Raw genomic sequence first — 21770 nt, 5'->3', positions numbered from 1 at the left:
TGGTGTGACTCTACTTTGTGAACAACCAGAGACATGAAAAATTGTGCTCTATATGTGTAATATAAATTGAAATACATTCTGCTGTCATGTATAACAAATTAGAATAAATAAATAAATTTAAAATAAAAAAGGAAGAAATTTGGAGTGTTTTTCAACTCAAGTTGGTGAATAGCATGTAAGTTAGTGATTACCTTTAAATGGTTAAGTTAAAATTCTTTTCCTGCAAAGGATACTGTGGTCACTGAGAGTTGATTTTAGTATTATTGTAGGACTCATTGGGAAGGAATCAAAACTGCAAAAATGACTCATCTGGTGTGACATGGAAAATATGTTTCTCCACAGAGAGGAAAAAAGGCTATCTTTAAGAGGGAACTAGTAGAATGGAATCAAGGAACCACATTCCATAGTCTCCTTGGATCAGCAGCTGTTAATAATCTGGACCCTTCGTAAGCTTCCATCATGTGAAGCCCTTAGTAGAAGAAGCCCTGAGGAGGGCACCCAGCTGCAGTAATTTTAACAAAAGAACAATAAATTATTGGATCATTGACTCCCAGTATTTTGGGTTCCAGCCAACCAATTGGGAGAGAATGTGTTAGGCTGGCTTTATGTTTGTGGATATTTTAATAAATTACACACTAATCAGAACACAGTGGGCTGTTTTGAGTCTACTGCTATCCCTTGTGAGTTCACAGTTGGATTGGACAGTTCTCAGTGTACTTTCCCTTTTCTTTTTCTCTCACATCTGTTTATTCTTCTATAATTTTTTCTTCAAACTTCACAGAAAGCTGCCTGGTATGTCCTGTCTTTATCAGTGAAGGTTGATCCTTTGTGAACCATCCTACACTTCGCAGGCGGAATAGATGTGGCATCACTCTACATTAAAAAACAGTTTTCACATGTTTTGTGGCTTTTGTGTCTATTCTCATATTCCTGAGCCCAAGAACTATCAGAAATATTTCCTTCTTGCACCTTTACACTCAGAATCGGGTGGTCTTCTCTTGGATATTATGTTAATCATATTTTGGCAAGTTTGTTTTTGTGGCAGATTTCTTTCTTGGAAATTAAAAAAAAAAGTAGGCTTGTGTCATTTTGCTTTTGTCCAGCTCTAGGTACCCCCTGATTCCCCTTGCTCTTTGATTCCTCTCATGGACGCTTTCCCCAAGACTTTGTGCCTGGCCCAAGAGCATCTTGGTTATGTCATCTCATCTTCCCTTCTCCCTTGCCCCTTTCCACCCTCACACCTTCCAGTGCCTGAAAGACACTGATGCTCCCCTGAGAGACGTTGCTCTCTGTGTGGGATGACACATTTAAAGATTTGCCTGCTCCCCTCCTCACTGCCATCCTTAATCACTGAAGTGGCCCACCAGTTTATAACAGCACAATCTTTAATGTACTTTCTCAATTTCTCTCCTTCTGGCCTTGTGAGGACGGGAATTAGCTTTGAGAAATGGGCTCCTATTAGTGCAGCTGTGGGAGCCCTTTTTGTGACTTTGCCACGCTATCCCACCCACAAGTCTGGAGGCCTGTCTTTTTCCCTTTCCCCTAAAAACTTTAAAAAGTATTTTTTAGAAGTGTCTGCTCTGTGACTTATTCTTAGAGCATTTCCCCCGCTCTTTGGATGGGTTGTTTCTTACAAGAATTTGCTATCTATTTCCAAAAAGAGTTCTGTATCTCTATTTCTTTTTTAAATATATATTTTTTTTACTTGTAGTTGGGCACAACGCCTTTATTTATATCTATTTTTATGTGGAGCTGAAGATTGACCCAGCGCCTTGCAATGTATTTCAGATATTGGAACTTTTTTTTTTTTTCATTTTTAAAAAACCATTTATTTATTTATTTATTTTTACGGGGAGGGGGGTGCTGAGGATTGAACCCAGTGCCTCACACATGCTAGGCAAGCGCTCTACCACTGAGCCACAACTCCAGCCCCAGATGTTGGAACTTTTGACTTAAGGTCTTTTTTTTCTTTTTCTTTTTGCTTGTTTCAGAGGAGACTCTGGGTTCCTAGGAAACGTACTGACAAAAACTGGGTAGTTTCTGGTTCAGTGCTGACTCCTGCCTGCTGGCCGTTTAGTCATGGGCAGCTCAGCCTTGTGGCCCTCCACTTCCCTGGATGTAGCAGTAGTGAGATTAGAGTATATAATCTCTAGTGGATGCTCTAACCCCATTGATACATAATAATATTAACTAATATATTTTGTTTTTATAATAAATAGCATCTTTATTGAGATATAATTCATATGCAAACTTGCTTATCAGGTCTCTTATCAGGCAGATACTTTTCTTCTATTTGTGGGCAATCTTCTTACTTTCTTGATGGCATTCTTCGGAACCCAGTGTTTTTAATTTGATGAAGTCCAATTTATCTATTTTTCCTTACGCTTTGGGGCATATTTGAGAAACCTTTACTTACCTCAAGGTACAAAGATTTACTTCTGTTTTTTTCTAATAGTTTTATAATTTTAGCTTTTACTTCAGGTCCCTGGTCCATTTTGAGCTAATTTTTATGTGTGAAGAGGTCTAACCTCATTCTTTTGCATATGAGCATTTAGTTGACCCAGCACCATGTACTGAATCAAGTGTTTTTTGTATCAATCTCACTCATTTAATCTTTACAGCAACTCTTCCGGCTAGGTCTTGTCAATCTGTATGAGGACAGAAAGTTAAGCTTTGTGCCCAGGGCCACTCAGTTATCTCGAGGCAGGGCGGAGAGGTAGTTTGGCCTCATAAACTGTTTTTCACGGTGAGTTACCTCTCTTGCCTGTCCACCTCCTTACCTGCCTTCCTATTGACTGGGAGGAACTATCTCAAAAACAGTCAGACATAAAAAGAAAACATTTTATTTCTTATCTGTTGTGGTTATGCTGAAATGCTTCTGCTTTCTTAATTTGTCTGTGGTTGGTGAATTCAGTTAGTTGTAACAGTGGCTAATATAAAGGCAGGGTCCTGGTTTCTGTTCTTTGTAACTTGGCTACAAGAGCCTTACCACCTCCCTGACACCTTGTTCAAGTCATTCTTAGTCACAGAGAAATACATTAGGGAGAAGGTGACCATCAGGAATTATAGGACACCACAGACCACACACGTTCCAGCAGTGGTGCGCCAGGAGCTTCACCCTCCCCCCAACTGAAACCTTAACTTGAACTTTTCTAAAGAATGTCTTCATAAAAAGCACTGGGCTAGGAACACAAACCTTAGTTCCCATTCAGTGACTGCTGTGTGGTAGATCTGTAGCTTGGGCTTCACTTTATCATAATCGGGGGGGGGGGGATTAAGCAATTCAGCATTTTCTGGCTCATTAGTCCATTACTAAGACTTTCAGACGATTAAACAGAAATATGAGTAATATAAATTTTTAAAAATATGAATGTGTATTTCCATTGTCTTTATCAGGCTTTCTTAGTGATACATCTGCTTAAGCGGACTGAGGACCAACTACCTGGAGAAATATAATTTTCTTTAGTCAAGTTTTCAAATATTTGTCTTCCATGAAATCATTTCTTTTGATTTTTGGGTAATATTTTTGGCTACTTGGTTTAAGCTCATTTAGATGACTGACAATTGTATTCAGAGAAACCAGCTATGTTAAGCAAATGTAGAATCCATAGTAGCTTGTGGTAAGGGGTGGGTAGAGCAAGGTGTGATTGATATTTGTCCCACCTACCAGGCTATAAGTGCCAGAGAAGCAGGGACTTTGCCTCTTTACTGACTGTTCTCTTCCTAATGTCTAGTGTAAGACCCATAAATGTTTTCAATGAGAGAGAAGGACCTTAAGGGATATTTTGAGGGGTCCAAATATCTACTCATATTATATTTCAAATAGGAGTATGTTCATTGAACATTAGCATTGAATTCCAGCTGGTGGCTTGAATAGCTTAGGAATTAGGTAGCAAGAAAAGAGAAAGAATCCCACTATATAAATTACAGACAACAACACTGCAGGCAGTTAGAGTGAAGTGTAATGTTCTAGTTTTGTTTTTCACAAAAGGGAAAAATCAGGAAGAAGGAAGCAGTACTATGAATGTGGTATTCATGTAGAGAGGAGCAGGAAGAATTTGAAGTGCTGGAAAGTTTAGTTAGTAATATGTCACCTTATTTCCAGATAGCTTTTAACTTTTGTATAGTACTGCATTCATGATCTAGAAAGGCAGGCTGGGTAAGTGGACTCAGCCTCATTTTACAGATAAGAAAACTGATCGATTGTAACTTACTGTGTTTTGAACAGCTTGTAGGTAGTGAGATTGGACTTGACCCATAATAATATTTAATATTTCAGTATTTTTCCTATTTCTCACCCCCAGGCCTCTGAGCTATCATCCTGGGGGTGGGAGGGAATGTAATTAGGTAATCTTTCATCTGTTTTTCCCAGTAGTTTAGTATGGAGTTGGGGAAAATCTAATACCCTGTTTTTTGGAACCAGTTAATATCTGTCCCAAGAAGACATTTATCTTCCCTGGGATTTTATTTCATGGAAACACCATGACATACTTGTGAGGTAACTGTGAAGGCATGCCACGGTATAATGAGTCACACTGTCTAGCTGTGCTTAAGGCCAGAAAAGTTGGAGGATGGGGAAATTTTTAATATAGTGAGTCCTGCATTGAGCAGTTGCTGGAGGTTGAACTGAAGTCACGAAGCAGGTCTGTCCTGATGATCATGTCCTGAGCAGAATGCTTATGTATGAGAATCCGTCATTTTCTTTTGTTCCTTTTTTATCAGGTTTTGAAGGCAGCACCTGTGAACGGAATATTGATGACTGTCCTAACCACAAGTGTCAGAATGGAGGGGTTTGTGTGGATGGGGTCAATACATACAACTGCCGCTGCCCCCCTCAGTGGACAGGTATGTACAGTGTGATGAATCCACCAGAATGGAGTGTGGATTGGGAAGGAGAGGAGACTGCTGCTAAAGTGGGCACCTTGAACAAGTCATTTTAGGGCTGCTTTAGACAGGTGTATGAACTGAGCCAGATGCAGTGCTAACCCCAGGCGTTCAGTGTTCACTCAAATATAAATTTTCACAGGAATTATTGGGCAACTGCTCTGAATTCAGCACTGTGCTAAGTGCTACAGTGCATATGAGAGAAGATCTTTATTGGTAGACTCTGAACTTTATTTGTTGGAAAAACAGTACATTGCCTGGAACATAGCAGATGCTTAATAAATATTTGAGAGGAAAGAGCATACTTAAATGCCAAACCAAACTATATACACCACAGGAGTTCAGATCTTATTTGTTCACAGATAGATATCTATCTTATCTTATTGTCATACCTTTTAACTAGCAAAAGCTTGAGCAAGTACTTTGGACATTATTTTATTATAATCATATTTCTTCTCTTTCTTTCTTTTTCTTTTTCTTTTTTTTTCTTATGGTACTGGGGATTAAACCCAAAGGCTTGTGCATGCTAGGCAAGTGCCCTACCACTGAGCTACATCGAAAGCCCTTTCTGTTTTTTTATTTTGAGACAGGATCTTGCTAAGTTGTCAAGGCTGGCCTTAAACTTGCCATCCTCCTGCCTCAGACTCCCAGCTGGGAGTCTTCTTTCTTTCTTTTTAACATTTTATTAGTTGTTGATAGACCTTTTATTTATTTATTTGCATGCAATGCTGAGTATTGAACCCAGTGCCTCACACATGCTAGGCAAGTGCTCTACCACTGAGCCACAACCCCAGCTCTGCTTTGTCTTTCTTGTATCCCTTTCTCCACACAAGTCAAAAATAATTTTTTCTGCCTCTGACATTAGAAGAGTAGTCTAGCTTAATTTTATACCCTCTTGGAAGTTTCTTTACATCATCCTAAGTTTTTTACTTTAGTAAGTTGGGTGATTTTATGCAGACTGTGGTCTACTTTCTTTTTGTATCCATCTATTTATCTACTGAAAGTGAAGACAATTAAGTCAGAAAGTTTTTGAGAGAAATGGATTGATTCAATGTGGAAACCCAAAGAATAAGTTAGTGTTATAAGAAGAAACTTCAGTACCAGTACTGAACTCTGTTGCAGAGAAGTCTTTATGCTGGATTGCAGTCATTCCTGCCTGGTGTTCTTTAGCATTTCTGAATTGCTTTCCCTTATCTGCAGCATTTAATTATTTAGAGTACTCTTGTTCTATAGACTATGAATAGAAAAGATAAAAAAGGATTTAAAGCTTAAATAACATGATTTTCTGGAAAAGCCCATATTTCTGCTTTTAATCCCCAAACCGTCCTCTTTAATACTTTCCTACTGGGTTTCCCTAGAATTGGACTTTCCCTAGAATTTCTTCATGGGGTCCTGATCCTAGGATTTCACTTCCAACCCTCTGCACTTTCTGTTATGTTCTCTGTTCTCCCTAGCTTTTGCCATTTTTGTGGTAGATTTTTTTTTTCCACTTAGAAATGACTATAAAGTTAATCACATGACCAGCCGTAACTGAAAAGATTTGGACTTTTTCTACTTTTAATGAGTCTCACAGTTAGTTCTGGGCAGGATGATATAAGTGTCAGGAACTTGACTTTATTCTAATCTCCCTGTGCCCTGTGGGAGCATGACTCTGTGTGGTACTCAGGCTTCTGATTCCAATGAAGATTAAATGGTATTGTAATTTTGTTGCTGAGTTTTCTTTGATACCACACTTGGTTTCCTGCTTTGATATTAATTAGGAAGGTCTGATCTTGGGGCAAAGTTTCCCAGTAAAATGATATTTTACCCAAATTTCTTACCCCAGGATGTTTAATAAATGCCTCTTTTCTATGCAAGATGTTTCTTTCTCAGTGTAATTTGTATTTCTAGAAAAGGTGGCAGAGGTAGTGGATATGTTCCATGTGGTGCTTTCTATTTCTTTTGATCTGTTGGCTGTCATTTGGAGTGATCCTCTGTTTAGTTTCCCACCATAGGTTTCCTTTCCCTTTTTAACTCATGTCAATACTTTGATTTCCAGTGACGAGACTTGTTTTCTGCCCTGCCTGTCATTAACAGGATAAAGCCCCAAAATGCTCCCTGTGTTATATGAAGCCTTCATGCCCCAGCTCTATCTGCTTCTCTAGTCTTCTCATGCATCCAACAGCTCTCCAGACTTTGGCAGTAAGAGCTGCTCTCAACTCTCCCACATTGTGCTTGTGTTGTTCCACATTCTGTGTCTTCATTTACTCCATTGCTTTTCTCCAGATTGGCCTGCTCCACCCCTAACCCTGTTTTCTTCATGATTTTGTGCCCGTTTGACTTGGATCAGTTGGTTAACTCCCTCAGGAAGCTTTCCCCAACTCTCTCAGGCTAAGCTAAATGTTCTTGGGCTGTGTTTTTCAGTGTCAGTGTAACTACATTTAGATTGACATTATTATTTGCTTGACATGATAGAGGTATTGCATTATGAACCCATAGAATTGTTGGTGGCAGCAGTTTTCTAGTGTTCTTTACAGATCTTCATAGCTGAGTTATTCACCATCCCAGTCCCCTACTGAGGAAAAGAGTAGAAAGACAATTTTGTGCTGTAGGGTTCTTATTTCTGTTGATGTTAAAGCTCTAAGTTCAGATTCGTGTTTTCTGCTTTACATAAATTACAAAAATGAGTGGGGCTGATATAAGGAGGGTGACTCAAAACAGAGCAGGGAGGAAGAGCATGAGAAGAAGATCACCGTTAAGCAGGGACGAGAGGTGGGAGGGAATGGGAGAGAGAAGGGGTATTGCACGGAAGATGGAAGGAGACCCTCATTGTTCTACAAAATTACATATAAGAGGATGTGAGGGGAAAGGGGAAAAAATAAAAGAGAGAAATGAGTTACAGTAGATGGGGTAGAGAGAGATGATGGGAGGGGAGGGGAAGGGGGATAGGAAGGGGATAGGAAGGGCAGCAGAATACAACAGACACTAGTATGGCAGTATGTATAAACGTGGCTGTATAACCAATGTGATCCTACAATCTGTACACATGGTAAAAATAAGAATTCATACCCCATTTGAATCAAATGTATGATATATGATATGTCAAGATCATTGTAATGTTTTGAGCAACCAATAAAAAAATGAGTGGGGCTGGAGTATAGAAATTAATTGTTGTTTACTAGCACTGAATAATTTATTAATTATAATACATTTTGTGAACATTTACAATCACTGTATTAGGAGTATAATATATTAATATCCTTTTCACAGATATGCATGTTCAAAAGGTTAAATAATTTGCTGAAGGCAAATAGTGTTTGAGTTAGTGTTTGAATTTAGGCTTTTCAAGTTATAAATACTTAGTCTTTTTTCTTTATCAAATTGATTCTGTGAGTTGTCTTTTTAAATTTTTTATTTTGAAGGATTTTGAGTTTCTTTAATAGGTTGAAAGTTCAGTTTATAATTTTATTATTCTAGTACTTAGTGATTTACTCCTTGTTTTTTTTTTTTTTTTCCATTTTAGGAATCTGGCTGGTTGCTTTGAGGTTAGAAGTTAACATTATGTGAATGTTTTATATTCAGTTTGGTGCTGTTTTTGCTATACCTAAGAGCCTTTATTACAAATTTGTTCAGAATTTCCTTTGCAATTACCAACTGTAGAGTTGAAGTATGAATTGTTTGGTTTGGCTTTTGACAAAATAGAAAAGAAGGGGTTGTTTTAGTCTAGTAGGAGAGGAAATGAAGTTGCTAGCCATCTGAAAAAAAAGGGATGAGATTATATGACAGAAAACACTAGGCATTAATTTAAAATAAATGGAGATTTGGGAGTTTGCTAGATTTTTAGTGAGAAGAACCTAATAGATAGTTTTATTTTCCAAGTATACATATGTAAAAGGCTTGAACTTTTGTAGCAAGTTCTAGACTTCAAGATGAGTAGACGTTTTTCCAACTCTGTGGTTTGTTTGGGGTAAATAAATCAGTTCCTTTTTGTCAGAAGGCTTTATTTGCTGTACACACAACTAATATCTCTCACTTACTTTATTGGGGTCTTAGGTGAATCAGTGGTGAATAAATAAAAATTTATTCAGCAAATAGCAACCATGTTAAACAATGTAGATCCGTGCTGTTCTGTTTGGTGGCTGCTAGTCACATCTTGTGTTGAGTATGTGAAATGTGACTGGTTTGAAGTGAAGTATTGTAACTATTAAATACCTGATTTTGAAGACAGCATGAAAAAAAGGTAAAACATCTAATGTTTAAATATTAATTAGATAGTAAAATTTGTCTTAGATATGTTGAGTTAAATAAAATAATACTACTAAAATTAATTTCACATGTTCCTTTCACATTCATTTTATTTGTTATTTATTTTATTGTATTTTGTCATGCTGGGGCTTGAACCCAGGACCTCAGGAATGCTAGGCAAATGCTCTCCCACTGAACTACACCCCAAGACTTTTTTCTTTTGTTTTAAGTGGGCACTGGAAAATTTAGAATTATACCTTTGTCTCTTGTTTTATTTCTTTTAGACAGCAGAATTCTAGATGTGAAGGTGCTCTGAGCGTATTATCATTGCTGCTGAAAAGTGGGAGTACCCACTGTGTCCTTTGGTGGTAGAGCAACAGACCGGTAACCACATGCAGAGGAGGCCTTGTGCGAGCCTCATTAAAAAGAGTGTGTTGGCTTTGGTCCACTGTGGTTTCCCTGTCAGTATGGACAGAACTGGTTGTAGCCTAGTTCAGAGCCTTTCCACTTACTATAGCTGTACAAATAGTGTTTTTGTTCATGCTTTCAGAGACTACTACAGCCTTCTCAACTAGCCTGAGGGTGGGGTGGGAATGGGGGTTACTTCTTTATAAGAATCTTGTTATGGAGATAAGCCTGAATAACTAGATGTTCCTTTAGGAAATGAAAGTATACCTAAAGGTTTGATGCAGCCTGAGCACAAATGTCTTTATCATACTGCCTTTGGCACCATGCCATCTTATCAGAGAAGTTCTGCTCTGGCAGATATCCATTTAAGGGAAAAGAAAGTTTTAAAAGGCCCCAAAATTTATTAGAACAGAGTAGATTAATGTTTTGTCTACGTACGTTGTTATTTGAATTTTCTTTTTAAAGGTTCATTTCCTTCAGAATTAAAGTTGACTCTAAACTCAACTCAGAAATTCCTTTCTGTGACTGCTTTTGGTTTTGGGTTCACTCCTGGGGCAGATGTGATTTATTTTCCTGTGCTTGTTATTAATCCAGAAATGTAATTTCAGCTTGGGCTTGGAGTAGTGTTTTGGGACATTAAGCAGAAGTGAACAATGAAAGCTAGGTGGATATGAGTCAAATAAAACTGACCAGATTTTTTCTCAGCTCCTTTATAAGCATGATGAGCCTAAAGAGTTGGTTAAGATTCCCACTGCTCTTAGTTGCTCCAGTTTTAGTAAAAATGTTTGGCATGAACCAGTGAGTGCATATGCCAGAGGTGGTGCAGGAAGGAGCTCCTTGTATCTGAAAATGAGTCTCTGCATGGTGGTGTTCTGAAGTTGAAATAGCCTCTAGTTGGTGACACATTGTCCCATGGAATGGATCTTTTTTCAAAATCACTGTGTGTGTGTGTGTGTGTGTGTGTGTGTGTGTGTGTGTTTACCCACATGTATGTAATACTATAGGGATGGAGCTTTTGAGTTGAGAGTGGAAACTAATTATATCTTGGACTGCAAATGTATTCTCATTTATATTCGGTGTGGCAGAATGGGAAAATGCATCTCAGGTTTCAATTTCTCTGCTGTCAGCTTGATTGTGAGTACCAGATAATTAGCCTGCTCTCTGGAATTCTACTTCCCACCCCAATTTCAGTTTCTTTCCAGTGGGAAGACTGCCAGAGTGCTAACCTGAAGCACCCTCATTCCAGAGGTCCAAAAGCTATGTTGGTGGAAACAGGAGTGAATATATAGTATGGTTTAGCAAAATGAGGAGGTGAGACTGAAGGATCTTTTCCTGTCCTTGTGGTTCATTACTCAGTGTCTAGTTTTGGCTGCATTACAGGAAGATCCAGTTTAACTTAATGGTTTTTAAGCCTGCATGGAATGACTGTAAGTTAAATAACAGATACTTATTGCACAACTATTAAATCCATGCTGGATGCTGTAAGAAACACAAAGATTAACAGAGTTAATTTGTGTCATTCAAGAATTATAAAAATTGTTTAGGAAGGAATAAAGAAGTCTACACAAAACCATTATAGGAGGTGGAAAATATGAAGGAATGAGGTTTTGAAAGAAACATAGATAGGAATTTAGAACCATCTAAGTACTTGGTCGGGTTAAAGGGGTGATTGAGAAGAATTGACTTCTTCAGGGCTGTAACATTGCTCTTGATTCAACTCTTCATGCCTCTGTTGCAGCACCTTTAGTACTTTACTGTATTTACTAGTTTGTATGCTCTGCTCACCTCATAGATTATCAGCCTCTTTAGGATTGAGAACCAGTCTTACTTATTGTGGCATTCCCAGGACAGATTTTTTTGTTGTTGTTGTTGATAGCCAGGTATAAATTCAGTTTATAAAAATCAATGTTATTTTCTACTTACAGATAACAAGGGTTTTGAAATACCACTTATATTCTAAAAGTAGTCCTATAAATATTAGAATAAAATGTCAAATACCTCGGAACCCAGGACAGATTTTAACAGATGATGGCTATTGAGTGAGTGACAACCAGGAGACTCAAATAAGGACAGGATTCCATTCTTCTTTATAGCTGAATAGTACTCCATGGTGGGTATATGTCACATTTTCTTTATCCGTTGGTTGATGGACACATAGGTTGTTCCCATTTCTTGGCTGTTGTAGATAGTGCTGCAGTGAACATGGGAGTACAAATGTCTCTGACAATACTGATTTCCTTTCCTTTGGATACACCTAGTGGGATTGCTAGACCGTGTGGTAGTTCTATTTTTAAATTTTGAGTAACCACCATACAATTTTCCATAATGTCTGTACTAATTTACATTCCCATCAGCTGTGCGCAAGGGTTCCATTTTATCCACATCCTCACCAGCACTTCTTATCTTTTGATAATAGCCATTCTTACTGGAGCAAGGTGATATCTCACATTGTAGTTTTGATTTGCATTTCCCTGATTAGTGATATTGAGCATTTTTTCAATTTCTTATTTTTGAGAAATGTCTATTTAGGTCTATTTCTCATTTTAAAAAATGCATTTTTAGTTGTAGATGAACACAATACTTTTATTTTATTATTTATTTTTATGTGGTGCTGAGGATCGAACTCAGTGCTTCATGCGTGTGAGGCAAGTGCTCTACAACTGAGCTACAACTGCAGCCCCTATTGCCCATTTTTGATTGAGTTATTTGTTTGCTGCTGCTGCTTTTTTTTTTTTTTTTGCTATTGAGCTTTTTTAATTCTAAAATGAACTCCTTGTCAGATGTGCATTTTGCAAATATTTTCTCCCATTCTGTAGGTTGTCTCTTGACTCTGTTGGTTGTTTCCTTTGCTGTACAGAAACTTTTTAGTTCAATATAATCCAATTTGCTTAGTTTTGCTTTTTTTTTTCCTGTGTTTTTGGGGGTCTTGTCCAAAAATTCCTTGCTCATTCCACTGTTTGGAAGTATTACCCCTATGTTTTCTTCTAGTAGTTTCATGTCTTCCATTTAAGTCTTTAATCCATTTTGAGTTGGTTTTGTTTGGAGGCAGAGATCTAACTTCATTCTTCTGATGTGGATATTCAGTTTTGCTAGCAGTATTTATCGTGAAGAGGTGGTCTTTTCCCCTCTTAGTGTTCTTAGCTTTTTGTTGAAAATTAATTGGCGGTACACATGTGGGTTTACTTCAGGGTCCTCTATTTTGTTCCATTAGTCTCTGTTTTTAGGCCAATACCATGCTGTTTTAATCAGTACTGCATTGTAATGTAGTTTGAAGTTAGATAATGCAAATGCTTCCTTCCTTGTTCTATTTGTTCAAGAGTGCTTTGGTTATTTTAGTTTTTCTGGTTGTTCTGTACAATTTGGGCTTGTTTTTTTCTAGTTCTCTGAAAAATGTTTTGTTGGTAGTGTTTCTTATTTTTAGGTGAATTTGTGTTTAAATATTTGAACTTCAATTCATCTTTCTAACATTTTTTTTTTTGTTGTTTTGGTACCTGAGATTGAACTCAGGGGCACTCAACCATTGAGCCGCATCCTCAGCCTCATTTTGTATTTTATTTAGACACAGGGTCTCACTGAGCTGCTTAGTGCCTCACTAAGTTGCTGAGGCTGGCTTTGAACTCAGGATTCTCCTGTCTAAGCCTCACCAGCTGCTGGGATTACAGGCATGTGCCACTGTGCCCAGCTCATTTTCCTAATTTTAAGAGTCAAAAATAAAACTGTTATCTATTAATTTCCTTCTCAGATGGAGAATTAGCATACTTTTATTTCTCTTATAACTTTCCTTCACTCCCTAGATTTTGTATATGCAATCTGGGTTTTTAAAATTCAAATTATAGTATTTTATTATTGAATTTTAAAAGTGTATGCACCTTCTTTTAAACTTCTTTTTGGTAGTTAGTTTTATGATCCAACTTATGATATTATAGACTTAATTCTGTGTGCAGTTCATTTTGTGCTACTAGTGCAGCTGTGTCACAACCTCTTCATTCTACACTTCTTTCTTTTGATTATTTTTTCAGTCAAATAAGTATATCTTTGAGTAATTTTTTTTTCAAGAAAGTGACATGTTGGCATATTTTGGGAGCCCTTAGATATGTGAAAAATTGATTCTGATTTAGTTGCCTTCATGCACAATGGTGTTTTGGCTAGATACTGAATCCTTGGGTGGCAATTTCATTTCCAGTTTTAAACATTGTTCCTTTTTCTGTGGTGAGCACTGTAGGAAGCACAGTGCCAGATGAGTGTGGCTGCTCTCTTGATAAGCAACATTTGCCATCATTTGTTTTAAAATAGAAAAACGTATTATTTTTACATTAGGTTTTCATTCTTTTTTCCCCAATGCTAAAATCTTCTTTCTCTGTGTTATAATCTGCTTGTGTTTTGCTTTGCATATTGTGAGAACTTCTTAAACTTTTCATTTATTACTGATTTATATTTCTTTGTTTCAGTTCTCTTCTTTACAGCTTCTGATCCTGATTTGTATTTGAACTGTATTCTTGTTGTTTTATGTCATATGTGCATCTCCTCTAGGTTCTTTCCATCTTCACCCCTAGTAACAGGGACCAAAGCTTGGCACTACTTTCTTCTCTGAGCCAGGGGTCCACTTCCTGAATGCTCAGCACTGACCTAACTTCCATGGTTTTCCATATGGCATCCACACTGGATGCTTTTTCTGGTGTGTTACATCCGGAATTTGCCCCAGATGCACTGCAGACTTTCTTGTTGCTATAGCGGCCACAGGAGGCTGGGACTCCCTGGTGCTTTAAATTGCTGTTGACCTGGAGGGGTGAGATGGAGTTCAGCCCATTCTCCTGCCTGCAGCGGAATGGGCTTTCTGAAACACAAATTGGATCGAGTTGTTTCTTTGCTTAAAACGCTTCAGTGGGTCCTCCTTGTTTTTGGATTGAGTTCCAAGGAACTGGATGTAACCCTCGCCTGCTGCATCTCTCCACTCCCCCGTGCACTCCCTGTAATTCAGCCACACTAAGTCTTTTTTCATTGCCTCAAATGAGCCATGCTCTTTTTTTCATTCAAACCTACACACATCACTTCCTTCTGCCTGAAATACTCCCACCCTGTCCTGTTTTCCCCACATACTCTCACACGTATACTCTTACACAACCTTGCTCTGCCTGTATGTCCTACAGGCTTTCACTTAAAAGTCTCGTTCTATAGTCCTTCTCTGTTCTCCCTACTCCGTGCTCCTAAAGCAACCTGGTAACTGCTAAAGCACTTATCACCCTTAATTATTGTTGTTTTTTTTGACTATAAAACCACTATTAGTCTGGAAGGTTTACAGGGTAGAAATAATGTCTATTTAATTCATCATTATAACCCTCATGCATATAGGTCAGAGCCTAGCACAGTTTGTGTATATGTGTGTCTTTATTGAATGAATGAGTGGATTGGAGCATTAGATTTTCTGATTGTTCTTGGCTCAACTGTACCTCTCCAAATTCACAACTATTAGTAAGAGTCTCTTCTCACTTAGATACTTTAATACATTTTCTGGTGTAGACTGGGTTTGTGCAGCTTCTATAAAAGTAAGCTAGTCATTTTTAAAGATTATATTTGACAGTCAAGGTAAAGTGCTTATAACTTAATATATTTACTTTTACTTTTTGAGGTCAGTAGCTGCATTGGGTAATAAAAGGACATTTATTTCTTTTTCTTTTTCTTTTTTTTGTGCAGGGGATTAACCCATAAGTGCTTTATTACTGAGTAACATCTCCAGCCCTTTTTTATTTTTTATTTTGAGACAGCCTAACTGAATTGCTCAGGCTAGCCTGAAACTTGTGATCCTCCTGCCTCAACTTTCTGAGGCACTGGTATTACAGGTTTGTGTCACCAGGCCTGACTTTGATTCTTTGTCCCCTAGTTTGATTCAGATGGCAGCCATTGGAAGAGGAGGGCAGTGGGAGTTGTTTTTTTTTTTTTTTGTTTTTTTTTTTTTTTTTTTCTAGAGAGGGCTGTCTGGGATAGTGTCTTTAGGAAAAGGTGAGGTTTCACTTAAGGAAAGTGTCCACCATAATGTGGAGTTGCCCGTGGATATAGTTGAAGGATTAGTAGGCAAAGGCAAGGTAGATTTGGGTATGGTACAAATAAGGTTTAGTTTAGCAAAAAAGGAAGGGGACTGTGATGAGAAGTTTGTGTGTTGTGGGTCATGTAAAAAGGTGGTGAGGGAGACTTTGAGATGTGAATAAAATACAGACACACTTTGTTGCTATGGGAGAAATGAGTTGTGAAAGATTACCATTATTTCAGGAGTAGGATGATTTTAATAAGAGAATACAGAGTTAAACATTCATTTAACAAATATTTATCAAGCACTTTTAAATAAGTAATATTAGCTGGGCACTGTGCTAAGTTCTGGAGATTCGTGATGAGGTAGAGAGTTACCACCCATTTCTCCACAGAACCTGAGTTCCTGAAGTAAACAGGACCTTAGCAGTATTGAGAAACAAGATATAAATCATCCAACTATTTTTAAAATTTTGGACTGAAACAAATGCCTTGCAGAACAAGTAGAAGGTTTCAAGTATAGCACATTAACAGGCAGAACTAATTTGTTCAGGACGGTATAGTCTGTTTGAGAAAGTGGACATTTCAGATATAGACAGTAAGTAAGAACTGTTTAGTGGAAAGGGCAGGATGAGTGTCCCAGATACTTGTGTGATCACTGAAAAATTTCAGAAGGCTGAAGTGGTGGAGCTCATGTTGTTTCAAGGCAAGAGCCTGAGAGTTTGGTGGGAAACACAGGTTGGTGTTAGCATTCTGTCCTGAATGCAGTGGAAGTTACCAGGAGAACCAGGCCTTTGAGGAATTTAAACAATGATGGTGATGTCTGGGTATTAGTGGAGGAGTCCCTTGAGAGTCTCGTGCTTGTCTGAATGCTTACCTTCCCATCATTCCCCTCAGTCACTGGCATACCCCAGGCCCAGTGTACACATGCGTGTGTCCTTGCACGTTTGTGTGCACATACATATTCCCATTAGGCAGGTCCTGCAGACTCCATTGGTCACACCGAATGTTTGAACTAGCCTTAGTCACAGCAGGTTGTACAACTGTGTTCATTAACTTCACCAGCAAAATAGAAAAATCTGTGTTTAGAGCAGAGATTTTATAGGATAGAAGTTATAAGAATGCTCTATATGACATGGAAATATATGAAACTCCAGAAGTTGGGAGTTGGGTGACCGCTGATTGGAAGTATGTCAGAGACAGAATTATCTTGACTTAACCATAGAAGAAAACGTAGCAGGGTCAGGGCAAGGGCCAGCCAAGCTGTTCTTTTAGGATTGTTGTTGCAATTCGAGTTGACCCTTAACAGGACTATTGATGTGATAAAGCCTTTTTCCACAGACTGCACAGATGAGAGATGACTGGGAGGGTGAGTGCTTCTTCTTCAGAGAGTGCTCAGGCCCTGCAGTCATTTCTTTTCTCCTCTTTTGTTGTCCTCCTCCTTCCCTCTTTCCAGTCACTTATAACTCCAAGTCAGATTGATGGTTTGTTTGTGGTACCTTGAGAGAACTATGATGAGCTGTTACTGCTCATAAATGGTGTCTGTTTAGTGCTTCACTGCTCACTTGGCTGGAGTGTGATGCTAAGGAGGCTCAGGTCATGGTTTCCATTTCAGTGCAGACCTCTATGGTTAACACTGCTTTATTTACTTGCACAGGCTGGGTCCATAATCTTATTTATCCTGTAGTCTTAAAATCATAGGATGGAGCAATAAGAAAAAACCGTTAAAGTGACCCTACTCCTATAAAACTGATACGCATGCTTACTTTACTAGTGGTGGGTTGGCAGGAAGCTTCATTTGTAGCACTAAGGAGCTGTCTTCTTCCCCTGTGTTAGTCAATCCTGCCTTGTCCTTCAATAGTCAACCCAGAGTCCCCTTCCTATTTTGAAAACTAGCAATCTCACACTCCCAGTCTTTTTGAGCACTTAACTGTTTCCATTTCCAGTTTATACTTCTAATTGATTGAACTAATGGTACAAACTTGAACAAGTCACTATTCCTCTCTAGTCCTGTTTCCTCATCTGTTTTGCCACTGATGCCAAGTGTTTAGTACAGTACCTGGCATGTATACTGAAGTGAATGGTAGGACACAGTTCCTGCTCTCATAGTGTGTGTAGTCTAATGTGAAAAGAGACTTATGTAGAGTAAATAAATAAATAATCACAATTTGGGACATATGCCAGGAGAGATTGACTGGAACAAATGCACTGGTGGAGAGTAGTGAGGAGGGATGCATTTGAAGAACCTCGTTATCAGAGAGGTCTGAAGGATGAGAATAACTAGTCATGTGAATTAGAGGGGCTGAAGAGAACAGGATATGCAGAGGTACTGAGGTAGGAAATAATGTATGAGGAACCAACAGAAAACTGTTGTGGCTGGAGACAGTGTATCAAGGACAGATAGGAATGTGAATAGATACATGAGGCAAAAAATGGTAAGCTGGAAAATTGTCAGTTACTATAAGTGGTTCTCATCGTTTCAAGTATCAGCCAAGAATTAGGCAGTGTGATGCTTCATATTAGATTAGTCCAGACTCCTGGAGAGTACTTTTAAATACACACCCCTTTCTTTCTCTTTTGCCCATAGGAAACAGAGGGGACCTACCCAGCCCTCTACCGTGGCCTTAATGTTAAACGGCATTAGCTTACAGTATCTACAGGTGGAAATTACTAAGAGGGATAATTATTGCCCTCAAAACTTGCCTAACTGAGCTTTGTGCAACATATTTTGGGAGTTTACCAGCATGGTTTGTTTTGACACAGATGATGATCTATGTTGAGACTTGTCTCTGGATTGAAGACTTAGTGGCTTGGTGGGGCATGGAGACAACGCAGCTCTTCCTTTTCACCAGACGCTTTTATATGCTAGGTAGCTCATAACTTAGTGCGCTCTCCTCCTCTCCCTGCTAACAGATAGTTGTTTGCCTTTCGTTCTTCCTGTGTTCTACTGTCTGACTAATCTTCACACCCTGTGTTGATCATGTCTTTCCCCACTCTTCTTTGCCTATTTTATCAACTTAGGAACTGTATTTAAATAAGTCTCTAGCCACCTCCACCATTTCTTTTAAAATTCAACCAGAGTACACTCAGATCATTTTTGCTGTCTTCTGGACCTAATCCTGCTTTCCTCAGGAACCCACCTCCCTTCAACCCAGGCTAGTTTTCTTGGCATGGAATAGTGGAAGAAGCCAAATGACTTTAAAACAGATCTAATTTGCCTAGGAGAGTGCCAAGAACTTTTTCAAGGCTAATACCTTCTTTCTGCTAAGGGTATTCTTGTGCCTTCTCATTGTGCTCTAGGACTCTGGATCAGGGATTCAATGTGTAGGTCTTGACCAAAGAAAGCCAATTTGGTGCTCAACTGTGCTACAGTGAAAGGCATCTGATTTAGAGTCCCACTGATCTGGGTTTGAGTGACAGCATTCCTTCTCATCAGTTCTGTGAAATTAGGAGGTCATTTACCTTTCTGAGCCTTAGTGTTCTTAATTTCAGGCGTCTGCACTGGTTTTCCTCTGTGCTAAAATGCTGGGGACCTGATGGAAGTTTACTATCTTAGTAGACATTCCATTGGGGATTTTGGAGCAAGCAATTGCAATGGCCACCTGGTTACTGTTTTCAACATTTTGAATTTTAGAACTGGTTGATGGAGTAGTAATAAGGAGGAAAAAAAGTCTGGCAGAAATGAGGCTGGGAAGCAATGCTGCTTTGGAAAGCTGTGCATGAAACTTGGAGAAAAGAAATCCATCCTGTAGAAAATTCCTTCTAGGGCTGGGGTTGTGGCTCAGTGACAGAGTGCTTGCCTTACATATGTGAGGCACTGGTTTCGATCCTTAGCACCACATAAAAATAAATAAACAAAATAAAGATATTGTGTCCCTGTATAAGTAAAAAATGTTTTTTTTTTAAAAAAGAAAACTTCTTCTAAGTCATAATGCTCTTGGATTTCTAGATTTCATGTCTTTAATGAATAGTACCTTACAGACATGTAGTTCTAGGATTCAGTGGAGGCATCTAATTTCCAAAAACCGGTCTCATTAAAAAAAATAGTGAACTGTACCCAAAAGTACATTTGCATTTTGGACAATAGTGTGAAGTCATAGGCTTTCCAGTAATCCTGTCCTGTGAGTCATAATTTTGGTCTTCACATCCTCCACCTCCCGACATTAACCTTCTTCATCCTCCCTACTTCCACGTGGCTGTGCACCTGGGAAAATAGGACATGCAGAGGGGATTTAATAAAGTCAGATCCATACCTCAAATCTTTGTTAAGAATTTTAGAGTGAGGCAGCCCCCAGCTCAAATGCCAGATTTCCTGTTCTCGTTGCCTCACACAGGCAAGTTATTTTTACCTCTCAGAACCATTTCCTCGGCTCCAAATGAGATGATTGTTATGGCACCCCAAGAAGTACATACTTTGCAGTAGGAAATCCATGGCTATTTGTGTCCTGTCCCAGGAGTGCCAAATTTCCATTCTAAGGAAATACTTAATATTTTATCTAGTCTCTTTGTTTATTTTCCAGTCTATCTTATACCAATATTTTAGTGACTGGTTATTATAATGCATAAGAAATAAATACAAAATAATTTTAAACACTCAGTGTCTTATACTCAGATTTATCACAATGTTAATAAAGAAGAATAACATTTAATTTGCTCAAATTGCACAAGTCAGTATGTTTCAGGGGCAATGTAGATATTCAAATTACTGTAAGTAAAATAGACAAGACTCAGCAATTTTCCAGGTTGCAAGAACTCTTCACCTACTTCTTGGTCACATGTTTATTTCTCAACCCCACCTGCATTCTAATAACACAGCTGTCATTACTTTGAAGTAGGATTTCTGCTGGGACTGTAAGGGAACAAAGTTTTCTGTAATAGATGAAATGACATCATCTTCCCTGGGGGAGATGATTGCCATTCAGTTCACTCCTTCCTTTCCTCCCTCTCTCACTTACTCCCTCATTTACTCCCTCACTTACTTACTCCCTCTCTCATTCACTTCCTCTTTTTCTCCCCATCCCCACTTACTATGTGTTAATTAATAATCTGCATTACAACTGGCAGAATCATCTCAAATTAGAAAAACTTACAAGAGATGTCTCTCAGAAGGACTGTGCCAGGAGCAGCTGGGCTTCAGGAACAACAGGAACCAATAACTTGAATGCCTTCATGATTTTATTTTCCTCACTGTGCACTTCTAATTCACCCTGATCACTTTCTCTGCAGACTAGCTGTTGCATCCATTTGGTCTTGTGACAAAATGTTCCTAGTCCAGTAATTTGGGAAAGGGACACAGTGATGTAGATTGGATCCTCTGCCCATGCCGGATCAGTCAGCTGTGGCCAAGAAGGTGTGATTATACAAAGATATAGTGGTTCCTTCAGGACTTACATGGATGGAGTAAGGAGGGAAGCACAAAAGAGAGATGCTTAACACTGAGTTCCGGAAACATCCACATTCCCATCCTGCCATGCTAGTAGGCTTTATTGGCAATATGTTAAAAAAAAAAAAAAAGGTCCCCAGACTGAGCTTGCTTGCATCCAAGTGGTGGAAGATAGATGTGCAACCAAACAAGTGATAGATGATGTTGGTTTTATAGTAGTGGAAGTTCAGCTGAGATGGGAGTGAAGAATAAATAGGTGAGCAGTTAGGCTAGGTCCGATGCAACTCGAATGTGCCAACAGTGCAAAGGAAGAATGAAGGATACTTTACATTTTTTGAGTTTCAGCAGCTTGTTATGTTTTAGAAAATTCAAATGATCTAAATCTTAATTTCTTTGCATAGCTGTCTAAACTGACTTAATTTAAAAGACTTCTATCCAGACCAGTTCATTAATATGCTCTATGGCTCTGGTGGCCTGGCACTGAACTGCATTTCTGAAACACAGATTCCTTGGTTATAAGAAATATAAGACATGCTTGTTCCTTGCTGAGGAGGCTTTGCCATAGTCCCACAGTTGCTGTCAGGATGGCCTGCAGCACACCTGTAGGAGCCTCGTGTTTGTCATCCTTTATTGTGCTCTTTTTCAGACAGCATACTGGTTCTTCTTCCATCTCCTATTGCACTGGGTGGGCTTTCTGCCTTGAGATGAGCACATTTTGCTCCAGTCTCACCGTTCTGGGTCTTGCCTTTTACCAGGGCTTCTCATTGTTCTTCATTTTTTCTATCCTTGCTTGCCTAGTGTTTTTGAAAATTGTAATTTATATTTTGAAACAAAGTTTCACAGGATTGTG

At 38.6% G+C, this 21770-nt stretch overlaps 1 protein-coding gene across 3 annotated transcripts in view; it reads left to right on the top strand.

Moving 5' to 3' along the window:
- Window positions 1–21770, top strand: part of NOTCH2 (notch receptor 2) — a 163858-nt gene that overhangs the window by 73210 nt on the left and 68878 nt on the right. For all 3 annotated transcript variants that reach the window (XM_081308318.1, XM_081308317.1, XM_081308316.1), the window contains exon 5: window positions 4723–4845. In XM_081308318.1, coding sequence (XP_081164444.1) covers window positions 4723–4845 — 123 coding nt within the window. The remainder of the gene's footprint in view (window positions 1–4722; window positions 4846–21770) is intronic.

This window comes from Spermophilus citellus, assembly GCF_964194105.1.
Source record: "Spermophilus citellus genome assembly, chromosome: 9".
Lineage (NCBI taxonomy): Eukaryota > Metazoa > Chordata > Mammalia > Rodentia > Sciuridae > Spermophilus > Spermophilus citellus.
This window is presented reverse-complemented; position numbering and strand designations above follow the sequence as displayed.